The sequence below is a fragment of the Thunnus albacares genome, chromosome 2 (assembly GCF_914725855.1).
Source record: "Thunnus albacares chromosome 2, fThuAlb1.1, whole genome shotgun sequence".
Taxonomy (NCBI): Eukaryota; Metazoa; Chordata; class Actinopteri; order Scombriformes; family Scombridae; genus Thunnus; species Thunnus albacares.
In genome coordinates, this window is record NC_058107.1 from 25,638,288 (window position 1) to 25,658,227 (window position 19,940).

At 40.2% G+C, this 19,940-nt stretch overlaps 2 protein-coding genes across 13 annotated transcripts; one reads left to right on the plus strand and one right to left on the minus strand.

Moving 5' to 3' along the window:
• The first annotated feature begins 123 nt into the window (after positions 1-123).
• cdc14b (cell division cycle 14B) lies at positions 124-14,407 on the plus strand. Of its 11 annotated transcripts, none has more exons than XM_044374758.1 (16): positions 125-438; positions 1,607-1,697; positions 2,352-2,427; positions 3,357-3,449; positions 3,542-3,618; positions 3,961-4,027; positions 4,113-4,263; positions 4,357-4,587; positions 4,773-4,911; positions 5,048-5,213; positions 5,360-5,457; positions 10,382-10,429; positions 10,528-10,653; positions 11,694-11,862; positions 13,265-13,330; positions 13,529-14,407. In XM_044374758.1, the coding sequence occupies exons 1-15, from the start codon at positions 330-332 to the stop codon at positions 13,286-13,288; spliced, it is 1,665 nt and encodes a 554-aa protein (XP_044230693.1). In that variant the 5' UTR covers positions 125-329; the 3' UTR covers positions 13,289-13,330; positions 13,529-14,407. The 11 variants fall into 11 exon arrangements, 8 of the variants coding, with proteins under 8 accessions (XP_044230693.1, XP_044230684.1, XP_044230703.1 ...); XM_044374749.1 differs by having other exon boundaries at positions 127-438; positions 5,357-5,457; XM_044374785.1 differs by lacking the exon at positions 125-438 and adding an exon at positions 1,148-1,447.
• Positions 14,408-14,693: 286 nt separating this feature from the next.
• Positions 14,694-19,610, minus strand: LOC122998147 (intracellular hyaluronan-binding protein 4-like). Of its 2 annotated transcripts, XM_044374844.1 has the most exons (9): positions 19,382-19,610; positions 19,030-19,268; positions 18,134-18,275; positions 17,401-17,568; positions 17,245-17,316; positions 17,062-17,142; positions 15,742-15,919; positions 15,184-15,372; positions 14,694-14,948 (listed from the first exon to the last, which is right to left on the minus strand). In XM_044374844.1, the coding sequence occupies exons 1-9, from the start codon at positions 19,528-19,530 to the stop codon at positions 14,883-14,885; spliced, it is 1,284 nt and encodes a 427-aa protein (XP_044230779.1). In that variant the 5' UTR covers positions 19,531-19,610; the 3' UTR covers positions 14,694-14,882. The 2 variants fall into 2 exon arrangements, with proteins under 2 accessions (XP_044230779.1, XP_044230789.1); XM_044374854.1 differs by lacking the exon at positions 17,401-17,568.
• Between the last annotated feature and the right edge of the window lie 330 nt (positions 19,611-19,940).

Consider the following 19,940-nt stretch of genomic DNA (forward strand, 5'->3'; position numbering starts at 1 on the left):
TGGACAGTGAAGGGTGGGCACTGGACATCTCATCCTGATACGTCACATGCAGGGGATTCAGAAAGCAGAAACCTGCCCCTGCTCATAGACGTCACCACCACCACCACCACCACCACCAGAGAGACTGGAGCAGGGAACTGTGCACACACACATATATATACACACACACACGCACGCACGCACGCAGATTCAGATCATCCGCTGCAGGGGCAACACGACATGCCAAAATAACACAGCAACAAAACGGGGGGACAAGCAGCCGCACTGCGAAGAGGAGGAGGCCTGTTGCAGCTGCTCAGGAATGTCCACCGTGCAGCCCTGAAGAGAAAATGAAGCGCAAGAGCGAGAGGAGGCGAGCCGAGTCGAGGAAAAAGCGCTGTGCAGCTCACCACAGCTCAGAGGCGGAGCCAAACTCTGATATTTACATTGAGATTGCAGGTAAGAGGGTCTGCAGAATGAACCCTGTCAACTTTCAGCCTAGTTGTCTCGTAGGTGGAGACACAGCGGAGTGCGTATGCACATACATTGATGTTTAAATCACCGGGGTGTAGGCTATGAAAAGGTTTTTTTTCCAGCTTTTGACCTAATATGGCGACACCGTCTGTCCCTTTATCGTTAATGCACTGGGTTTTGTGTAGATTTACCTACGCAGTTTGCAGCCAAAATACACAATATCAGAAAGTCAGTTTTGCTTTAGTAGTCTTATTAGAGTGAGAAATCACAGCAGAAGTTCGCTCGTGCGCATCACCTTGTTTTATAGCGTGTGTAAGTGATATACCTGTGTGCTGAGAGATTGAGTGGCGTAAACGTGTCATAAATATCGTATACAAACCACTGTCAGCCTCGTCTAATGTTACTTTGATCGTATTTTCCTGCTTCATCCTTGAGCTGCTCAAGTCAGAAAGAAGGAGGTCCGTCGAAGTGGAGATCACCGATTTGATTGGCTGAGGGATCGTCCTAGCAACCGCTTGGGCAACGTTCCCGGGGCCTATCATGTGTCTCACATAGAGAACTTTAAACTGGAGAAGGCGGAGCTGAGCGAGATTGTCAGCTCTTTCCTCCAATCACGTAGCGCCCTGCGTCTCTCGCAGCCAATCGCGTCTCGCGGGACCGCCCCTTGGAGCTAAGGGGAGGGGCCAGAACAAGATCATTTTTAGCAGAGTGCGCACTTGCACACGAAACTCCCTTCCCTCTTCGGTTTGCCAATTTTCTTCTTCTTGATAGGAAAGTCAGTGTTAAAAAAAACACTTTCCTTAAAACTTTAGACTTAAAAAAAACTCATTTATTAATTTCCGCGCACATTTTTTTTAGTGTAGACTTTTACTCAGTATGCGCAAGTCCTCGTGAAGAAAAAAAAACAGGCTTTCTCTGCAAAACGTCATGTTCAAAACTGCAGGCAAGATGACCGCGGACGATGTTTCCTCCAGATGTATTGAGTTCATCAAAGGTAAGTTGCCAGAAAAGCTATGCAATACATAACTTAGTTGTGTAGACAAAGAGGAGCTGAATTTTTGGGAGGGGAGGAATTAGAGAAATTGCATGACAAAAGCGAGTAACAGCCTCTTTAATATGCCACTCTCCCCCTCCCCTCCCCCCTCCTCTCCAGATCAACTATATTTCGCCATACTTCAGCAAAAGATCAAGAGCACAGCTGAAAGACACTGTTTCTGCATAGATGAAGAGCTGGCATATGAAAAGTAAGTATCAGTTTTATTCCCCATTTGCATTTAGCCTTTAATTTGCTGGATATTGTATTATTTCTATGTCCTTTGCCCCTGGCCATTGCACTTCTTTGTGCACTTCTTAAATGCCCACACCTTGAGGTTTATCATGCTCATCTCAAAGACACATTAGAACTGAGGTGAGCAGATTTGCACGAAACACATTCACGGCTAAGTGAATCTGGGGTTGGTTTTCTTCCGGCACAAGACTTAAGCATACTTTTCTGCACTGCTTTAGTTAATATGTAAATTAACCCATGTTACTCCTGGAGGAAATCCAAATAACCAAAAGGCAGATAGAAGCACATTGCCACAGCTACTGTAGCAGCTCCAGAGTGGGAGATGGGACTGTTTCAACAGGCTCAGGAGAAGACATGACTGACCTTTTAAGAGCCATTTTTGTGCCAGTGGTACAAAAAGACCTCCTGTCAATGCAGCTTTTTGTCTTGTTCTGATTGACCCAAAGTAGCATCAAATGGTTCCAAATATAGTCTTTTACTCTGTCAGTGATTTTACTGTGTCAGTAAATCTAGTGAAACTTCCCCAGAGACTATAGCTGGTTGCATAAATAGCCACTCTGACACACTCTTTCTTTTTTCCTCTCTCTCTCTCTCTCTCTCTCCCTCTTAGCTTCTATGCGGACTTTGGTCCCCTTAACCTGGCCATGTTTTATCGCTTCTGTTGCAAGCTGACAAAGAAACTCAAGGTAAAGTAACCCCCGCTGTTAATTGCACCTCCTGGTGCAGAGAACGAGAAGTAAAACCCGGGTCAATCGATAGCTATTTATATCTGCAGTATGTAGACAAGATAAAGTAGGATCATAGTATTTTGCTAATCAGCAGCACTTCTCAACTCTTTATAGTTTAATTTATGTGCCCTCAATCGCTCTTTTCTTTGTTCTTAGGATTCAGTTATCTACATTTAGTGCTTATTTTGTAATATTTCTTCGTTTCAGACAATGAACACATGTCTCAGTCTTGTTAAATGATTCATGGACTCTGAAAATGTCAGACACAACGATGGAAATAAGTCCAGGACTTGATCGTTCTACTCCTGAAAGCGTCTCACACGTTGTATTTCGTAATACATTGTGAGAATGTCACTTGTTAAACCCTAATACGCCTGGTGTGTGTCAACTTGCGAAACAACTGTTCCTCTTTGCAGAGGCGGTTTGTATTTGGCACATGAATCGATCCTCAAGGCTTTTGGGCACAGATTTGGGCAGCTGAAATTCGGGCACCGATGATTCAGCCTTTTTCCAACTTTCTAATTGTTGTCTCATGTTTCAAAAAACTCACCAGTCACTGCACTGTTTGCCCAACCTTATTTTAGCTTACAAATTCTGTTAGTTGGCATTCACACCACCACCTATGTAGCATATTTCAATATAAGTCGTTCAAGTCTTTTTTTTTTTTTTTCAGGTAGGAATTCAAATTTTTGTCTTACCTCTGTAGACTGTCTGTAGTACTGCACCTGTTCAAACAAAGCTACTGTATTTGGCGGAGCATAACTGTGGTGGAAATATAACTGAATAAATGCACTCATGTAATGTCTACCTGTTAGATTTTTAAGTCAAAGAAATAAATACAACATGACATGTCAGTTCATGCTGTTGTTATTAATGTCTTTGCACAGTCCATTACACTTTCAAGGAAGAAGATCATATTTTATACCTGTGGAGACCAGAAGAAACAAGCCAATGCTGCCTATCTAATAGGCTCATATGCAGTAAGTAGTGTCAACATGTATGCTACATGTAGTTTATGCATCAACATGTAACACAAGAAGCACTTGCTGATTGGAGGATTTTGTATTTGAAGGTAATGCACCTTAACATGATGCCAGAGGAGGCCTACAGTCTGCTGGTGTCGAGGAATTCAACATATATTCCATTCAGGTAACTGTTCACCAATACAGTTCATATGTGACACTTTGCTTAAAATGTCTCAAGATATTATTAGAACTTTTTCAATAGTGATTGTTAGGGGGGGGGATCACACTGTTTTCTGTGTTCAACACAGAATAAGGTTCCAAGGGTAATTTTTGTGACTTAAGATAGAGTGATAAAGTAAAAGGAGTGAGAGAAGGTATAGGAAAAAGTCCCTAGTTTGAGAGGGATATTTAAAACCACAGAGAGCATTAGATGGTGAGAGAGTAACCAGAGAAACACTTTAATGGAAATAAATATCCTGAGTATGTTGTGCAGACAAAAACTGTCAGTATATTTTATGCTTCACAGAGATGCTTCGTTTGGAACCTGCATGTACAACCTGAACATCCTGGATTGCCTCCGTGCTGTACAAAAGGTACGTCACTGTAAGATTTATTTATTTTTGGTTCTTGCTATGTCATGCTCCTAATCAAATTAACTTCCTCTCAACCATCTACCAGGCTCTGCAGTACGACTGGCTCGACTTTTCCAACTTTGACGTGGAAGAATATGAGCATTATGAGAGAGCAGAGAACGGAGATTTGAACTGGATCATTCCGGGAAAGTTCCTTGCATTCAGCGGTCCTCACCCAAAAAGCAAAATAGAGAATGGTAAGTTAAATGTACCTGACGTTTCTTAAACTATCTTTGACTTCGTTTCAACAACTCTTAAACTCACAAGAATTTTTTTTTCTCTTACCCCAGGCTACCCTCTGCATGCTCCTGAGGCTTACATCCCTTACTTCAGGAAACACAACATCACTAGTATCATCCGACTCAACAAGAAGATGTACGATGCCAGACGTTTCACAGAGTCGGGCTTTGAACATCACGACCTGTTCTTTGTGGACGGCAGTACACCTAACGACACCATCGTCAGAAAGTTCCTCAACATCTGTGAGAACGCAGAAGGAGCCATCGCTGTCCACTGCAAAGGTACGACGAGAGGAGATAAGATGACCCACGTTCACGCTGCAAGGAACTTTGTCGATGGGTCGTTCTATACTGGATGATTGCAGTTGTTGCAGGATACTTGAAACAACCCCTGCAGCTGTTTTTAACTGTATCCTGTTTATTGCACAATTTCACACCACCTCTCCTTTTTTTTTTGTTTGTTTTAGCTGGTCTGGGGCGAACCGGCACTCTGATTGGCTGCTACATGATGAAGCATTACCGCCTGACCGCTGCAGAGGTGATTGCCTGGATACGGATCTGCCGACCAGGGTCCATCATTGGGCCTCAGCAGAACTTTGTTGAAGAGTAGGTGTATGCTACGCTCAAGTAGTGTTTTTAAAATATCTATTTAAAAACACTTGATTATATTGCTGTTTTTTGTCTCATATGACCTTGTTTTAGGGTTTTATTTAGTTTTTATTCTCATGTTTTTGTACCCCAGGAAGCAGAACAGTCTGTGGGCAGAGGGAGATGTTTTCCGGGAGAAGATGCTAAATGAACGAGAGAACGGTAAGATGGCTGTAACCAGAATCCTGTCAGGAGTAGATGATATAACCATTAACGGGAGCAACAAGAACAGGGCATCCAAGAAGGAGGAAATGGAACTGGTGAGTTTTGAAATGACACTCATACCATAATTGCAGGTTCAGATTTTGCTGCATGATTTTTTTTAATGTACTTCATAAGCAAAGAAAAAAAATGAACGAACAAAAAGAACACACCACTTGTTTTTGTTTCATTGGTTAATCAGCAGTATAATGACGAAGAGGAGAGAAATGGCCTTACACAGGGCGATAAACTGCGAGCCCTGAAGAGCAAGCGGCAGGCCAGATCATCCTCAGGGTCGCTATCGTAAGTACCCAGGCAGCCTTGCAAGTCTCACCATGCATCACGCCGATGTGTTGTAGTTTTGTAAAAATCAGCAATGCCTCTCCTTTTGTCAGTAGTTTTCATTTATTCGATGAGCCTTCTTCTTTCCTCAGTATATATTAGGGTAGACAGATGTCCTATATGTTAGGTTTTAGGCATGACTGCTCTCCCTTACCCATACCATGGCAATTTCATCCTAATACCATCATTTATTGATGAGTTAAGGACCCAGGCACTATCTCTGTAATACTACAGTTACTGTTTTTGTGTGTTCTTTGGATTAAATGGCACCACTCGCAGATCAAGGGTAATATAATTCATCCCATTTTCACCTTTTTATAATCTGAGTCGAGAGGATAATTAATACGTCAAGGAAGTAGAGTCAAATATGAAGACAGAGTGAGTGTTAGAGGGCTAGGTTGGCGTTATCTGACACACAATCTTCCAGGGAAAACTACTTTTTTGTCACAGGCTGGATTTAGAAAGGCACAAAAGACATAGAAGTTAAAAATAGAACTTAGGAAGTAGATATACTGCTCGGATCGGTTATCTGTAAATTGTGTTGTTCAGTCAAAAGTTTAGAAAGGAATTTCAGAGTTGTGGAAAAGTAGTCGGCCAATATCATTATAGAGCTTGCTAGTCACTTGTTTTTTGTTTTTTTTTGCAATGTCTTTGAGATTTTTGCACCACATTCAGTCAATAGAGAACTTTTCAGCATATAAATATGATTCTCTAGATAACTAATTTTGACCTGCACCTTTGAGTGTAAGAAAGGGAATTTCTACAAGTTTGTGTGTTTATTAAAATTAAAGGGGACTTCAATGTCCATAGTGTGTTATACCACAGCTTTCTGTGATTTGAAAATGATTTAATCAGAATTTACAGATAAACTAACATAAAATGTTGCATTACACTAATGTTAAGGTTATAAAATAGCAATACAGTGTGCAGCTACAGTGTAAAATCAGTGCTGCACAATGAGTAAGGCAGGAATGTGAGAAACAGACCTGGCCTTGAGAAAGTTTAAACCAATGTCAGCAACTTGAAGTCTGATCATTTAACAACACTGCAAATGCAGGAGCATGTAAAACAACAGTTGAACATGAAGTAGAGGATGGCTCTCTGCCTCGTTTTTAGTCTTTGCTCTGCAGTGATAGAAGTGCACTCTTTGACCGCTTTGCAGTTGCAAAATCTGAAACCGATAAACCTTGATAAAGGTCAAAGGGAAACAATCATGGAATTAAATGGGAGACCAGAAAAAGTTCATGTAGCTGGCAGTAAAAGTCAATATGGCATGTTGTAATGATTGCAAACCAGTTATTATTCTATTGCAAACACGGTCATTTTGATCTTGTTTCTAGTATTTATAAGCTTGGAAGAAGCATAAGAGCTGGACAAGTGTAACATGTGACTAGCCAGCTCTATCATTGTGTTCCAACAGGAGGTGCTATAATGCTAATGCTAACTCCTCCACAGTTATCTGAGCAGGAAGAACACTGATTTAAAATTTAGTGATTCCCTGTTTTTTTTTTATTTATGAACAGATCAATCATGTGCCATAATTAGTCCAAGTCCAAGTGGATGATTTGTGTCCATGTAAATCCAGCCGTGGAAGGTTGGGTGTCAGCGTGGCTGAGAATGGTTGACTGGCCTCTGCCAATGTACCCATATGGCTTTGGCTTTTGTTGTCCCATGTCAGGCAGGTGGTAGTGTTCTGCTGCAGCCTCATGGGTACGGTGTGGCCGATGTGTTGCCTGCCGTTGAAAAGATAGCAGAGAGAGGCAGAGAAAGAATGGGGGAGAGGAAAAAGAATGAGAGAGGATGTGAGGTTTTGTATGATGGAGGTAAGTGCACGTCACTTCCTTTTCTAGCTGATATATCCTCTTCCTGTAGAAAACGGTTGCTATGCCAGTGAATGGTATGGTTAACGGTATGGCTGATTGAAGTTGTTCTTTTTTTTTTTTCTTTTCTTTTCTTTCTCTCTATGGTGTGAAGTGGATATGCAATTAGTGGATGCATTACATTTACGCCTTTCATTATCTGCCTCTCATGGACACACAGAGTTGTTCTGCTTTGATATCGAGGCTTATCTGAGATATCCTCTAAGTTACAGTAAAGCTCTCAAGTTGAGCCTGCTGTACTTGCTAACAGCAGCCTCAATTATTCAACTAATCACAGTTTTGCTTAAGATCTGGATTAGTTGAATTAAATGTTTTAGTGCTTGTGGCTTGCACTACTGACTTGGCACCACAAAAAAAGCAAACGTGTTAAGCGAAGCATTGACTCTCGGTCTTCGTTCTGAGCTGCAGTAGATATTGTTTAAGCAGCTAACTTTCCTGTTCAACCATTTAAGCTGTAAGTGTATTTGGAAATTGCCAGTAGGACTTGGGTGTTAGCATCATTTTATTAGAGTGAGGTGTTCTGTGAGTTAATTAGCAACTTGAATGGTACTGTTCAGATGGTAAATTCCCCTGGATCCCGATTCTAATATAATGGATTTATAAACCATCATATGTGAGCTTCAGACAAGGTAGTGGGATGAAAGTGGGTTCTTATCTGTTCTCAGGAGGGAGATTTTCGTGCACTTCAGACCATATGCCTTATCAGTGTATGCGTCGCTACCAGGGTCCGAAATTAACACCTGCCAAGCGCAAAATACAGGTAGATTTTCCGTTTGGCGAAAGGCAAAGTAAATCTGCCACAATGTTTGTATCAAAATCGTCATGTAATAAAATATCTGGCATGATGTCTCAGAGGGTATTACTCATGTTTGTCCCTAATACAGTGTAGATAGGTGTTTTTTTTTTTTTTAAGGGATGTATAAACAGTGCTGTGAAACTGCTGTATGAGCGCTCAAGACAGTCTGAGGCGAAGGAGCGGCAGCCACACGCCGTCTCAAGCGCTCCCGGGTTCACGCCACTGTTTACCATACGGGACATCAGCTACTCAACATCACAGCTCTCTGCTAAACTGTCACTCGCCACTGGTCTGCTGCTAGTTACCATCACTTCAATAGCTATTAATAACTAATTATCTCAATTAAATGTACTGAAATGAATGTATATGTAACACAAAAAGTCAATTTGTTATCTTGGCTGATAAAAATACGCTTGGCCGGTGGATTTTTTTTTTTTCATCCACCAGTCCTCTTGGCAGGTGAGTCACAAAGTTAATTTTGGACACTGGTTGCTACATAAACATCTAACTTCCAGCTGAACCTTCACCAACTGGCTCCACTGTTTATTTTCTTATGTAACAGTGAAGTCAATGTTGAATTCCAGTGACGATTAGATTAGAAACGACGATTATATGAAGTGTTCTTCATCTCTTCTGCCTTTTCCATGCATGGCAACAGGCATGATACCCTTGGACATGCACGCACGGACATGCGTCTGTGTTCGATCTGTGTTTGTGTCTAACATGTAATAAATGTTGGGCCAGGTTCACTGTTGCCTGTTGTTTTTTCCATTGCTTTTGTGACTGGATCAGTGTTTACATACCATCTGAGCTTTGTTTATTAGCTTATTTTTTGTTAAGTGGTCCCAATTTGTGGAACAAAATTTTATAATGGATGCTTGTAAAATCTGACCATTTTGAGACATGTTTTTATAAACTATGTATTAGAGCCTGAACGATATCTTGGCAGGCTGATATCATCTGGTATTTACTTATCACACATAAATCTATTAGCAGATATGTAAATAGAAATTAGCAGCTTTTTTTTTTTTAGTATTTTTAAAGTGTTAACCCTTATTTTTCTACATTACATATTTTTCTCCTTTTGTTGTCAACTATAAAATAGTCTCCCACCCAACATACTGTATTTGTCACAACTCATTAGTCAGTTACGCATGTTTAATGCCAATATAAACTAACTCTAAAACATCAGTATGTTTCAAAATTCCCACAGCGGTCAGGTTCTAAGTTTGTGGCAAACTGCTAACACATCAGAGCAAGTGACCAACAAAAACTTGCAAGGCTCTATGAAAGGCATTTAATCTAATCCAGTCCCAGTGGAAAACCTGAACATCAGAGGCTTTGTGTCCTGCCCGGACGTCTCTTGTCTCTCCTTCCTTTTTTTTTTTCCCCCTTTTTTTCCGTTTGCTCTTGTTGTTGGATTTGTCCTCCTTTCAGATGGCTGGTAGCCATGCTGCTCTCCTCCCTGTGTAGCCTTGCCCTGTGGTGGATTGTGTATGGCTTCCCTTCTTCCATCCTGCATTTCTGTATAGACGGGTTAGGATTTCAATGAGTTCTACCGCCCGTCAGTCCCCAAAAAACCTGTCCTGCCCCCCTTCTGGAGCTCTAACTGAGAATGCTGTAAGTGAGCCCCCTGTCTCTCTTTAATTCCCAACCCAAATCAGAAATTTGTTCAAAATCATCCTTGTTACTTTATTCTTTCTGCAAGCACAGTTAACTTTGAGCTGACGAGCTGAGCCAGTTTTTCTTAAAATCTAAAATCAATAGAGGCTCCTGTCTTGTCCTTGTCACCATTTTTTCAGCACATAATGATTTTGTAGCAGACTGTTCCCATCCTCCTGTATCCTTAAACATCATGCTTTGCTTGTTATTGTGTTGACTGAAGATCCAGTTGTCTAAAATTAAACATCCAGAATTAAGTCTTGTTGCTGAAAATTATAACTTTTTGTACAAAGACGAATCAAGTCTGCCTTAAATCGTTTAGCGCCACCCCCAGGCTGTTTCTGGTACTTTCTTGGCTTTATTAATCTCACCTGGCTGCTGACACTGCAAAACTCTAAAAACTGTCAGTTGTAAAAACCTTCTTGTCCATCTCCATACGACCTTGCCCTCCTCTGCCTTCACCCTGTTCTGCCATCTTTCTCTCAGCTCTCTTTAATATATAAAGTTTAAACACATTTTTACTGTTGTGTTAACTGTGTTTTCACAGACAAGAAGAGAATAAGATTCACACCAGATCATCATCACAGTCCCTGAAGTAAGCTTTGCTGTGTACACCTATCACACACTCCTAGACTCCTACGTATTGATATAAAACATGCTAAAGTCTAATTATGGCATCTCTCTCCTCTGCAGCAGGGTCATCTTGCAGGCCAGTGTTCAGGGCTGTAAGGCCAGCGTCAACCCTTTGGCTCTGTCTGACCACTCAGACAGCAGGAAGAGGACCAGAACCTCACTGCCAGCCAACGGAGTAGCAGGCAGGTTAGTGACTGGATCGACTCTCCGTTCTCATTTACACAGCAACACACTTTTGGGAGGCTGATCAAGAATGCCTTTTTGTGAAGCACAGGGAGATTTTGAATTTATCAGGTGGGCATGTTCAGACTAATTTAAGTTGTCCTTTCAATTTGCTCAGTCATCATGTCTCAGCTGTGTTTAAACACAGGGAAATACATCTTTAGCCATCTCTAAATATTTAGTTGTAACTAAACTATATTTTATAATGTACATCATTTTAAAAAGATCATTTCACTAATATCAATGAAGATTATATCACACATGTGATCCACTTCTGTTGAATGATACTAGAAACAGTGGTTCCAAATATTAATATTAAATAAAGCATTCTATATATTACAAAGTATATCGGTTAGAATCGGGTGTAAATATTCATACTGACTTCGGGGAACAATGTTTTTACACAATAATTTTAACTCAAGGTTCTTTTACTTCCTTTTTCCTGGAAATTTCAGCTGTATTGCACAGTATTTATCAAGAAAGACCGTGCTCAGTTGTCATGGAAATAACCAAGTTGTCATTGTGTGACACAATTAAGAAACTTAGCTAATAAAAAGTGTGAGGTAGATCATAGACGTAGCCATAACAAAATCATTAACTCCTGTCTCTTTGTCTCTTGAAAACTGAGCCAACTCCATTTGATGATGAAGACTGTTATGAGGTGTGGCTAAAAGCTCCGGGAAAAAGCCAGCAAGCTGACCTTGAGTTAATCATTTTGTCAAATAAAATGCATACCACGTTTAATGTTTGTATAGCGAACACTGCAAACACAAAGCTAATGAGTACCACCCTTAGTGTTGGATATGCATTTTTATCTTTTTTTTAAATACTGTATATTTTCTATTTACTATGTTATCAGGACGGTAGTTGATAGTTAGATACTACATCGTGTTTTTTGTGTATTTTGATGTGAATTTACACGCAGTTGAAAAGCAACCAAGAGGCTATAGCCACTCATGGATCCTTGTGGAGTAAATTAACAGCTTCCCCCTTCTCTCTGCCAGCTCCCTGTGCCACACCAGACTGGTCAGGTCCCTAGGCAACTTGCATGTAGTGACTGGCGACAGGGACCCAATGTGTTGTGAGCCATGTGGCAGCCACAGAGACACAGCCAGTGCCACAGCTAACACATGCACTCTCATCAACTTAAACATGGCACAGGTCCATCTGCAGGCAAGCTCCCTCAAACCCACTCTGAGCCATATGGAGGCTTGGGCTACATTTGCACACAAACTCTGATATATTTCTTTTTATGAAGACTTCTCCTCTGTACCCTCCGAACAGGGAAAGTCATATTTGAAAAGGTTTTGGCAGCAGTGGGATGATTGGATCAGTGTAACTAAGTTAAAGATCAGATCATTAGTGCCTGTAAATCCGGCCAAAATCCAGAGTCTCAGTACTCTCTCCCTCTTTCTCCTCTGTGCTCATGACAGTGGTCATAAATAATCACTTAACATACTTCGGCTGGGCTGCATCAACAAGGATTAAACAAAATTAAATTGTGGTTCATCCACAAATACTTTCCAATTGGATGTTTTTACCTAGTAACGAATAATCAAGATACAGTCTCACTTTTAGATGACAGTCCCTCGAGGAAAGATAAGAAACAAACTTAATGCTCAATAGATTTGAAAGATTATTTTAAAATATAAGAAATTACTGGCAAATTTTGACTGATGTTGAGGTTAATTTGCCAGTGTGGTAAATGAAATAGAAAAATGAAAACAGAACTTGAATTCAAATATAACCAAGAGAAGTCATTTATTGCTGTTTTATCTTAATACTTAACATAGTTTGAATATAGATGAAAGGTGTCCTGTGTCAGATAAATGTGTTTTTAATGTGAATTTATTTCTTTCCTCATAGAACATCTCAAAAAACACTTTTGAAACCTGCTTTGTTTACATCCGTGTTCACTACCTCAGTCTTGTTCTTTCCTGCCCTTTGTTGGCGTATTGCTGCATTTCTTTGTGCGTTTATTGCCACAGATCGGTCGATCAGTGGAACAGCCTGAAACTGACAGCAGGAAAGTGTATTACGTTGCATGCATGTGCACAAGATACAAACAAATCGAGGACCAGCTTACAAAAACGTTGCTTCATAGCATTACCAGTGGTTAAAACCTCCACAGGTTATCTTTTAACTAAAGTAATCAGTAGTTAAACCATGGTGGTGCAACCCAGCCAAGTGTCTTTTTTACTCAGATCTTGTACTAACATTGTGTATGTGTATATATATGTATATGTGTATATATACAGCCTGACTGAAATGAAGGACAAGAGTTACTAACATTTTATAAATCTGACCCTGCTTGCACACCACTGTCAGGTGACCAAATGAAACTCAACCTGCCTCAGTCTACCTGCGCTTCCTTCAGTGTCTTTTCTTGCATCTTCACTATGAACAGGGAAGTCGGGAGTATGACTGGCTATAGCTTCTCTGGCCTCTACCGCTCACCGTGTCTTCTGCCTCTAGCCTGTTATCACCACTCTGTAGCAAACATCTGCATCCTTTACTGCTGCTCATCTGTAATGTTTCTCTTTCTTCCTCTTTTTATATTTCCTACACACAACAGACGCACTATCTCCAGAGGACGTAAAGCTTGCAGCTCTTTGCAATCAATGCGATTTTCCAGGCTATGGTATCTATCTCCTTTTTCACTTTGTGTTTTGCTGTATATTACATAGAATCGTCGTCTTTGGAATTACGTATTGAAGCATTCTTACAAGCATGTTTGTGATTCATACACGTAAACACTGATTGCATGAATGATATAATTTTGGCAGATGAATTAATTCCCTCTATTAATGCTTTCTTTGTTTTTTGTTTTTCTTTATAGTCACTCCATACCCAAAGCTAGAGCTCCTCTACTTCGATGAGCACGTGGATCTGGAAATCCTGAGGAATTTTACGTTAAATCCAACTTCTATACAGTACTCTTTCAATAGATTATTTTGAGAAGAAGATTAGAACAAATTTTAACCAACATGACATGTAAAAATCATTTATAGATTGTTTGATTACAAGTTATTTTACCCATAAGGCACTTTGGTTTTTATATTTTTTAACACAGCATCATGAAACAAACGCATAGTCTAATCATTGCCTGGTTGTTCCTACTTATCAAAGCATGCGTTAGCAAAACATGAGATTGAACCGCAACTGTCAGACCGGCGTGTGAATGTGTGGAAATGAACACTGTGCAGCAGATGTTCTGGTTTGTTACAGTGGGAGATTCACGTTTATAGATTAGTAGGTGGATGAATCCAGGAGTATGAAACCACCTGGTCACAAGTTTAGGATAAAAAAAAAAAAAAGCTGCTCTTGGCCCTTCATGGCTCATGTAGCAACAGTATTGGTTCTTGTTAAACAGAAGGATCTTGGATCTAGATGATGAAATAAAGTATTGCAAGAATCCATCACATGTTAAAAGTACAGTACTGTGCACATTTGTACCTCCATTCTCTATCTGGCTCGTCTTTTTATTCCCTTTAATTTACTTGTGAAGCTTTTCAGCTACTGCATTTCAAGACTGTAAATATGTCAACATTTGATATACTCAGTTTGTATTTTGTAAATATTTTGTACTATGTTGTAATCATGCTATGAAACAAGTCAATGGTCCTGATGGGGCCTTGTCTTTACTCATGTTCATAATCCACTAAATACTGGCTTTGAGCACATAGAATCATACTTTTTAAATAAAATGTACTCCCCATTTTGTCTCTGGTTGTTAATATTTGCACCAATATGCTTCAACCATAATTACACCCAGATGTATTATTTCCTCACTGATCTTACATCCATGAACATTCTCTGAAGGCAAAGCAGTTTGTTTTTATATGTCACAGTACTCAAGACTCTTTCCTGGCTGAGCGCAGTCACATTTTTGGCTACAGATGCAAAACACAACTCAGATTAAAAGTACCAAAATTGATCACATTCCCTACTTTTTTTTGGAGTAAATGATCCTAGTTTTGTTTTCAAGAATTACAGCTCCAAGATAAACTTGCAAAAGCATTTATTCTCCACAAGTTAAATGCTGAACAGTGCCTTCAGTGCAATGGAACAATAAATCAAGTACAATAAAACCCCCAAACCTTAAGAACAGCGTAAACATGAAAACTGTGTTTTCTAGCAAGTGTTAAGTGCAACCTATTTTCCCCCACAGGAGCTGAATGAAGTGAAGTCTGTTATCTTCCTGCTGATAGTGCTGGGAAGTCTTCCGGGTCATCAGGGTCAGGAGCAAGTTCATCCTCCTGGAGGGAACCAACACAGCCATTAGTGTCAAATTAGATGATAATACACATCTTGTGGACCTCTTCCTAATATTCTGCTTGATTTTGATGTTCTGTAGATTGTATTGTTTTTTGTAGATGATTTTCTGGTAGTTTGCTTCGTGAATGAAGCATGTAATGAAAACTCTGCTATGATTTTGTGTCCAGAGACAAGTTTGACTTTACATCTTAAGTGACCTACGAGTTGAGAACGTACCCTCTCCATAATGGGTTTGGGTCTCTCTGGGCGAGTAGTCGGACCACCTCGTGCTCCCCTGCCTCGACCCCCTCGAGTAGGGCGTCCAAGACTCCCGAAATTGATGTCCAGGAGGGAGGTGATGTCATTCACAGACCGGCGGAGGAAGTTGCCCTCGTCCTCCATGTCATCTAGAGTCTCCTTGAGGGTCTGAAGATGGAAAGTAAAACGTTAAATATAGTCTGACACTCACAGTTGAACTTGACAGATACAGCAAAACTCACCACCATAATAGCCACCATATAAATGTGGCTGAAAATGTTTAACTAATTTTACTGTTCACTGCAAACTGGACCAAATAGTACAGACAACTGTAGCTTGATTCACTCATTGGCTAGTTTACACTGTCACAGTGAAATGTAACAAGATAACAATATTGCCAAAACCTACAACAACTGATTTTTGAGCCACTTTGGGCAACAGAAACAAGGTAACAGTTGCTTATTTTACACATCCAGCAGATACGGAGAAATATTTGTTGGAGTTTCTGTTTTTGGTCTCCGCTAACTCTTAACATACCTCAACATGCTTTGACTGGTGGATGACCTTGGCTTTGGAGGGAATCTTGTTCTCTGCTTTACGGATATTAAACTCTGCCTTGGGACGACTTGTCTCCTGCAGGGCCTTCCACTCATCCAGGGTCATCTCCATGGCAACCTGGACCACCATCTCTCCATCGTCCTCCTCTTCAGTTGCTCTATCGTAAGAGGGGCAAGCTATATCTTTCAGTCCACGCTATACAGACGTTTTATCTCTAAAATTTAAGTCTAGTGTGACATTGCAAAATTTAAAAAAAAAAGAAGATTTTAGGGTTCCAGCACATAATTCTCATGAAAAAAAAATAAATAAACAGCTCGCGCCCAGAAAAAATACATTTCACTGGCATATTTTTGGTAACCAGGGGCATGTATTAAATGTAACTCTAGAAAAAAGGGCAAAAGTCAATTTGAAACATTGTTGTAACCTGAGTATGAGCAGCACTTTAAAAAAAAAAAAAGCATTTTTCTATGTAATATTAACCCAACAGATGGCTCGGGATTATTTATAAATACAAACTTTGCTTTACGTTTAAAAAATTATTCGGTATTTGAATTCCACAAACTTGCTGTACACCAGGAGAAAAAGTAAATGTCATTGTGAAAATGTCCACAAGACTGAATTATATTCATATATTATCATAGTGTTCATGAACAAAATAAAAAGCAAAACCCTCAACATGTTCAGTATAATTTGGTCTGACTAAATATAACTTGGGTAACAATAATTATATAATAATAATTAATAAAGCACAGAGGCTACATTTCTTCCTTCTATTCATTTGTTAGAGGATGCTTAACAACAACAACAACAACAACAACAAGCATGATTTGTAGAGCTGCAATGATTAGTCGATTAGTTGATCGGCAGAAAATTAATCAGCAACTATTTTGATAATCCAATTTATTAATTGTTTAAGTAATTTTCTAAGGCCTTCAAATGTGACGATTTGCTTTGTCATATATGACAATAAACTGAATATCTTTGGGTTTTGGACTATTGGTCAGACAAAACAAGATACTGAAATACATCTTAAATCATAGCAGGCATTTTTCACCATTTTCTGACAATTAATTGATTAATCAAGAAAATAATAGGCAGATTAATCGATAATGAAACAAATCCATTATTTGTAGATTATATAAAGCTGCTGTATTGGATTGCATTAAATTGCACAGATGTTCCTAATAAAGCGCCTGTTGAGTGTATTTTACCATTCTGGTTGATCAGACTGATCAGTCACTGGACAATGGGGCTGTGGCTGTGATATTTTTAAGAAGGACGCTTGGGTGCGTTACTCACGGATTCTGATTCTCCTCCTCCGCTGGTACATGGGGCTCCTCAGATTTGACTGGAGCATCGGGCGTCACCTCCATTAACTCACTTCAAAAAACCCAGGAGACAAGGACAAAAACAACTTTCTATTGTGCCCACGTTGAGAAATAGACATCTCCATGTTGTTGATGATGATGGAAGTTCACCAACCTTGCAGCTTCATCAACACAACCCCAGTTCCAGGGTCCTCTGCCTCCACGCTTCTCCTCAGGGGAGATACCACTGCAACAAATGTTTAAAAAAAAAAGTGTAAATACACCTTTATGAGAAAAAAAACACCAAGTGCAAGTGAACAAAAAGGCTTACGTTGCATTGTGTCGATCATATTCTCTTTTGCCCCTCAGGTTAAAGTTGTCTGGGTTCCTTATGTATCCTCCTCCACCACCACCTCCACCTCCACCTCCACCTCGTGCTCCTCTCCTGCCTCTGAACCCTCCTCTGCCTCTGTAGTCATAGTCTGGATTATAGGCGGGCCTGGGGACCAATCAGATTAAACCTGAGTTTATTCCTTTGACAACTCCATTTCAAACCCAGCTGGTGGCGTTTTGCTCTAGAGGTTGATCACTGGCTGTACATCTTATTTTGAAAAGCTGAGTGATGAGGTGACATTACTTAATCAGTGACAAGAAAGGTAAAATGCTAAAATGTATGCAGGTAATAAGACTGTAGCAGCAAAATCCCTCAATGTACTGAACTGAGCAGCGGCGCCTTTCATTACTCATGAATTTGACATTTTATCTTAAGAGGAAGAATGTGACATCTTTAAAAAAAACTGCATAATCTTGCATTAAATAATTGCATCATTTAGTTAGGGATGATGAGGGGGATAGAAATTCCCTTTCTGCACCAAAAATGTGTCCTTGACTGTATAAAACTCTACATGTGTGGGTAAATTGATCAAAAATGACATTTTACATGGTTGACAATTGGAAAAACTTTATCAGTGTTGGCAACCCATAAAAAAAGTGCAAATGCAGACTTATAGAAACCAAAATGCAGTGTGTTGTGTTTTCACCTCAGCTTGTATGAGCTCACATACTTAGAAATGGAGAACTCCTTTGGGTACTCCTCTTGGTTGGCCCTACGCTCCCTGAAGCCAGCCATCCTCATGCCTCTCTGGGCCTCCTCGTTGCCATCTCCGCTCTCGTTCACAGGTCCAGCTCGGCCCTGCTGCTTACGAACTGGGGACAGAAAGTGGGTTATTGAGGCATACTCAATTTACTTTGAGTTATATCCCGTTTCTCTTGCTCCCATTGTCTGTAAACAATGAAAATCTTGGATAATTTCATGTTTGGGTAGGCAAATCAAGCACAAATGCTCTCGTTTGAACCAATGATTTACAAAACCCTCTAATTTGCAGACTATACAACTCTGTTAAGGCAAGAGGGCTTGGCAAGGTATTGCAATCTTCCTTTTACTAAGCTGTGCCTCAAAGCTGACATTAAAACATTGTCCAGTCTCCAGTTTATACTCTCTCAATCCTCCAACCTATGAAAGAATTAATGAATCAAAGAATGGAAAACAGGGGTGTATTTCAAACAAACTAAACATTATCATCAATAATATAGTCCCTAAAGGGTTTAATAACATCTTGGTCAACAGTTATTGCCCTATAAAACACTGGAAATATACATGGAGTATTCCCATATTTGGAAAAACTATTCAATTATACACTGTTCTACAGTGCTATGCAGTTATTTGGCTTTAGATAGCCCATGGCGTGCAGTGAAACAACACAGCGACCTGGAAACCCACCCTGACAAGCATGCACATGCTCTGCAGCCTCGCTGACCCTGCACCATCAGCAGCTGACACAGCCTAAGCAAGCTGGCCACTCTTGGCAGGACTATCCAATCTAGAAATAGTCGCAGCTGCCAGAATTATGTGGATGTTAGGGTGTGTAGCGATGATGCAGCCAGGGCTGTCTAGCTTTACCTGGTGCAGGGTGTACACCATCCGACGCGATGGGAAGGCGTCTGTCCTTCTGGGATTCCTTCTCTCCGGGTTTTTTCTGTTTGGCTTTCTTATCATCCATTTGCTTCTTTTTCTTCTTCTTTTTGTCCTTCTCCGTTTCCACTTCGCTGATCAAGTCGAACGGGTCAGCATCGTCGTCCAGAAGATTTCCGAACCTGTTCGCCACAACGCAGCCGTAGGCGTCCGGCAGCATTTTTAGCCTGTGTATGATGAAGGGAGGGGAAAAAAGCAGAGCTCAAAAGCTGGTTTCCTCTCTCACAATGTCAATATAAGCGCATGTCAAATAGCAAAATCAAAACCCATGAAAAACCACCGTTTTCCTGCAAAGCTGCAACAGAAAAGAGCTGCAGACGGTCCGTCAATGTCCCTGTTAAACTTCCAGCAAACGCCCGCAGCAGTTTGTCGACACTTTTTAAATGTCCGCACGTGTGGAAACAAGCGACACCACGCCCCTGTGCTCATCAATAGGCTGTCGGCTAATCAATATTCATTGCATTGATTTGGCTGCAGTCCTCTGCCAGTAGTCTTTGCTTAGTCAGCTCCTGCCGGGACAGGAACTGAAGTTGAAAGGCAGTTTATTTATCAAAAAAAAAAAAAAGCATAAATACATAAGGTTCAATGTAACATTTCCATTTTGCAGATAGTTACATGACTGACACTAGCAACTACCGTTATAAAGCTAAGATAACATTAGAACTTGAAACAATATTATATTGTATTATATAAAAACAGGATAACCTAATTAATAAAGAACACTGATCATTGAAAATGACTGCAGGCTTAAGTAATACTGAGTACTACCGAAAAACGATGTTTAAATGGGAATATTGTGAGGATATCTGTGATATTTCATATGCAGGAACAGGCAATTG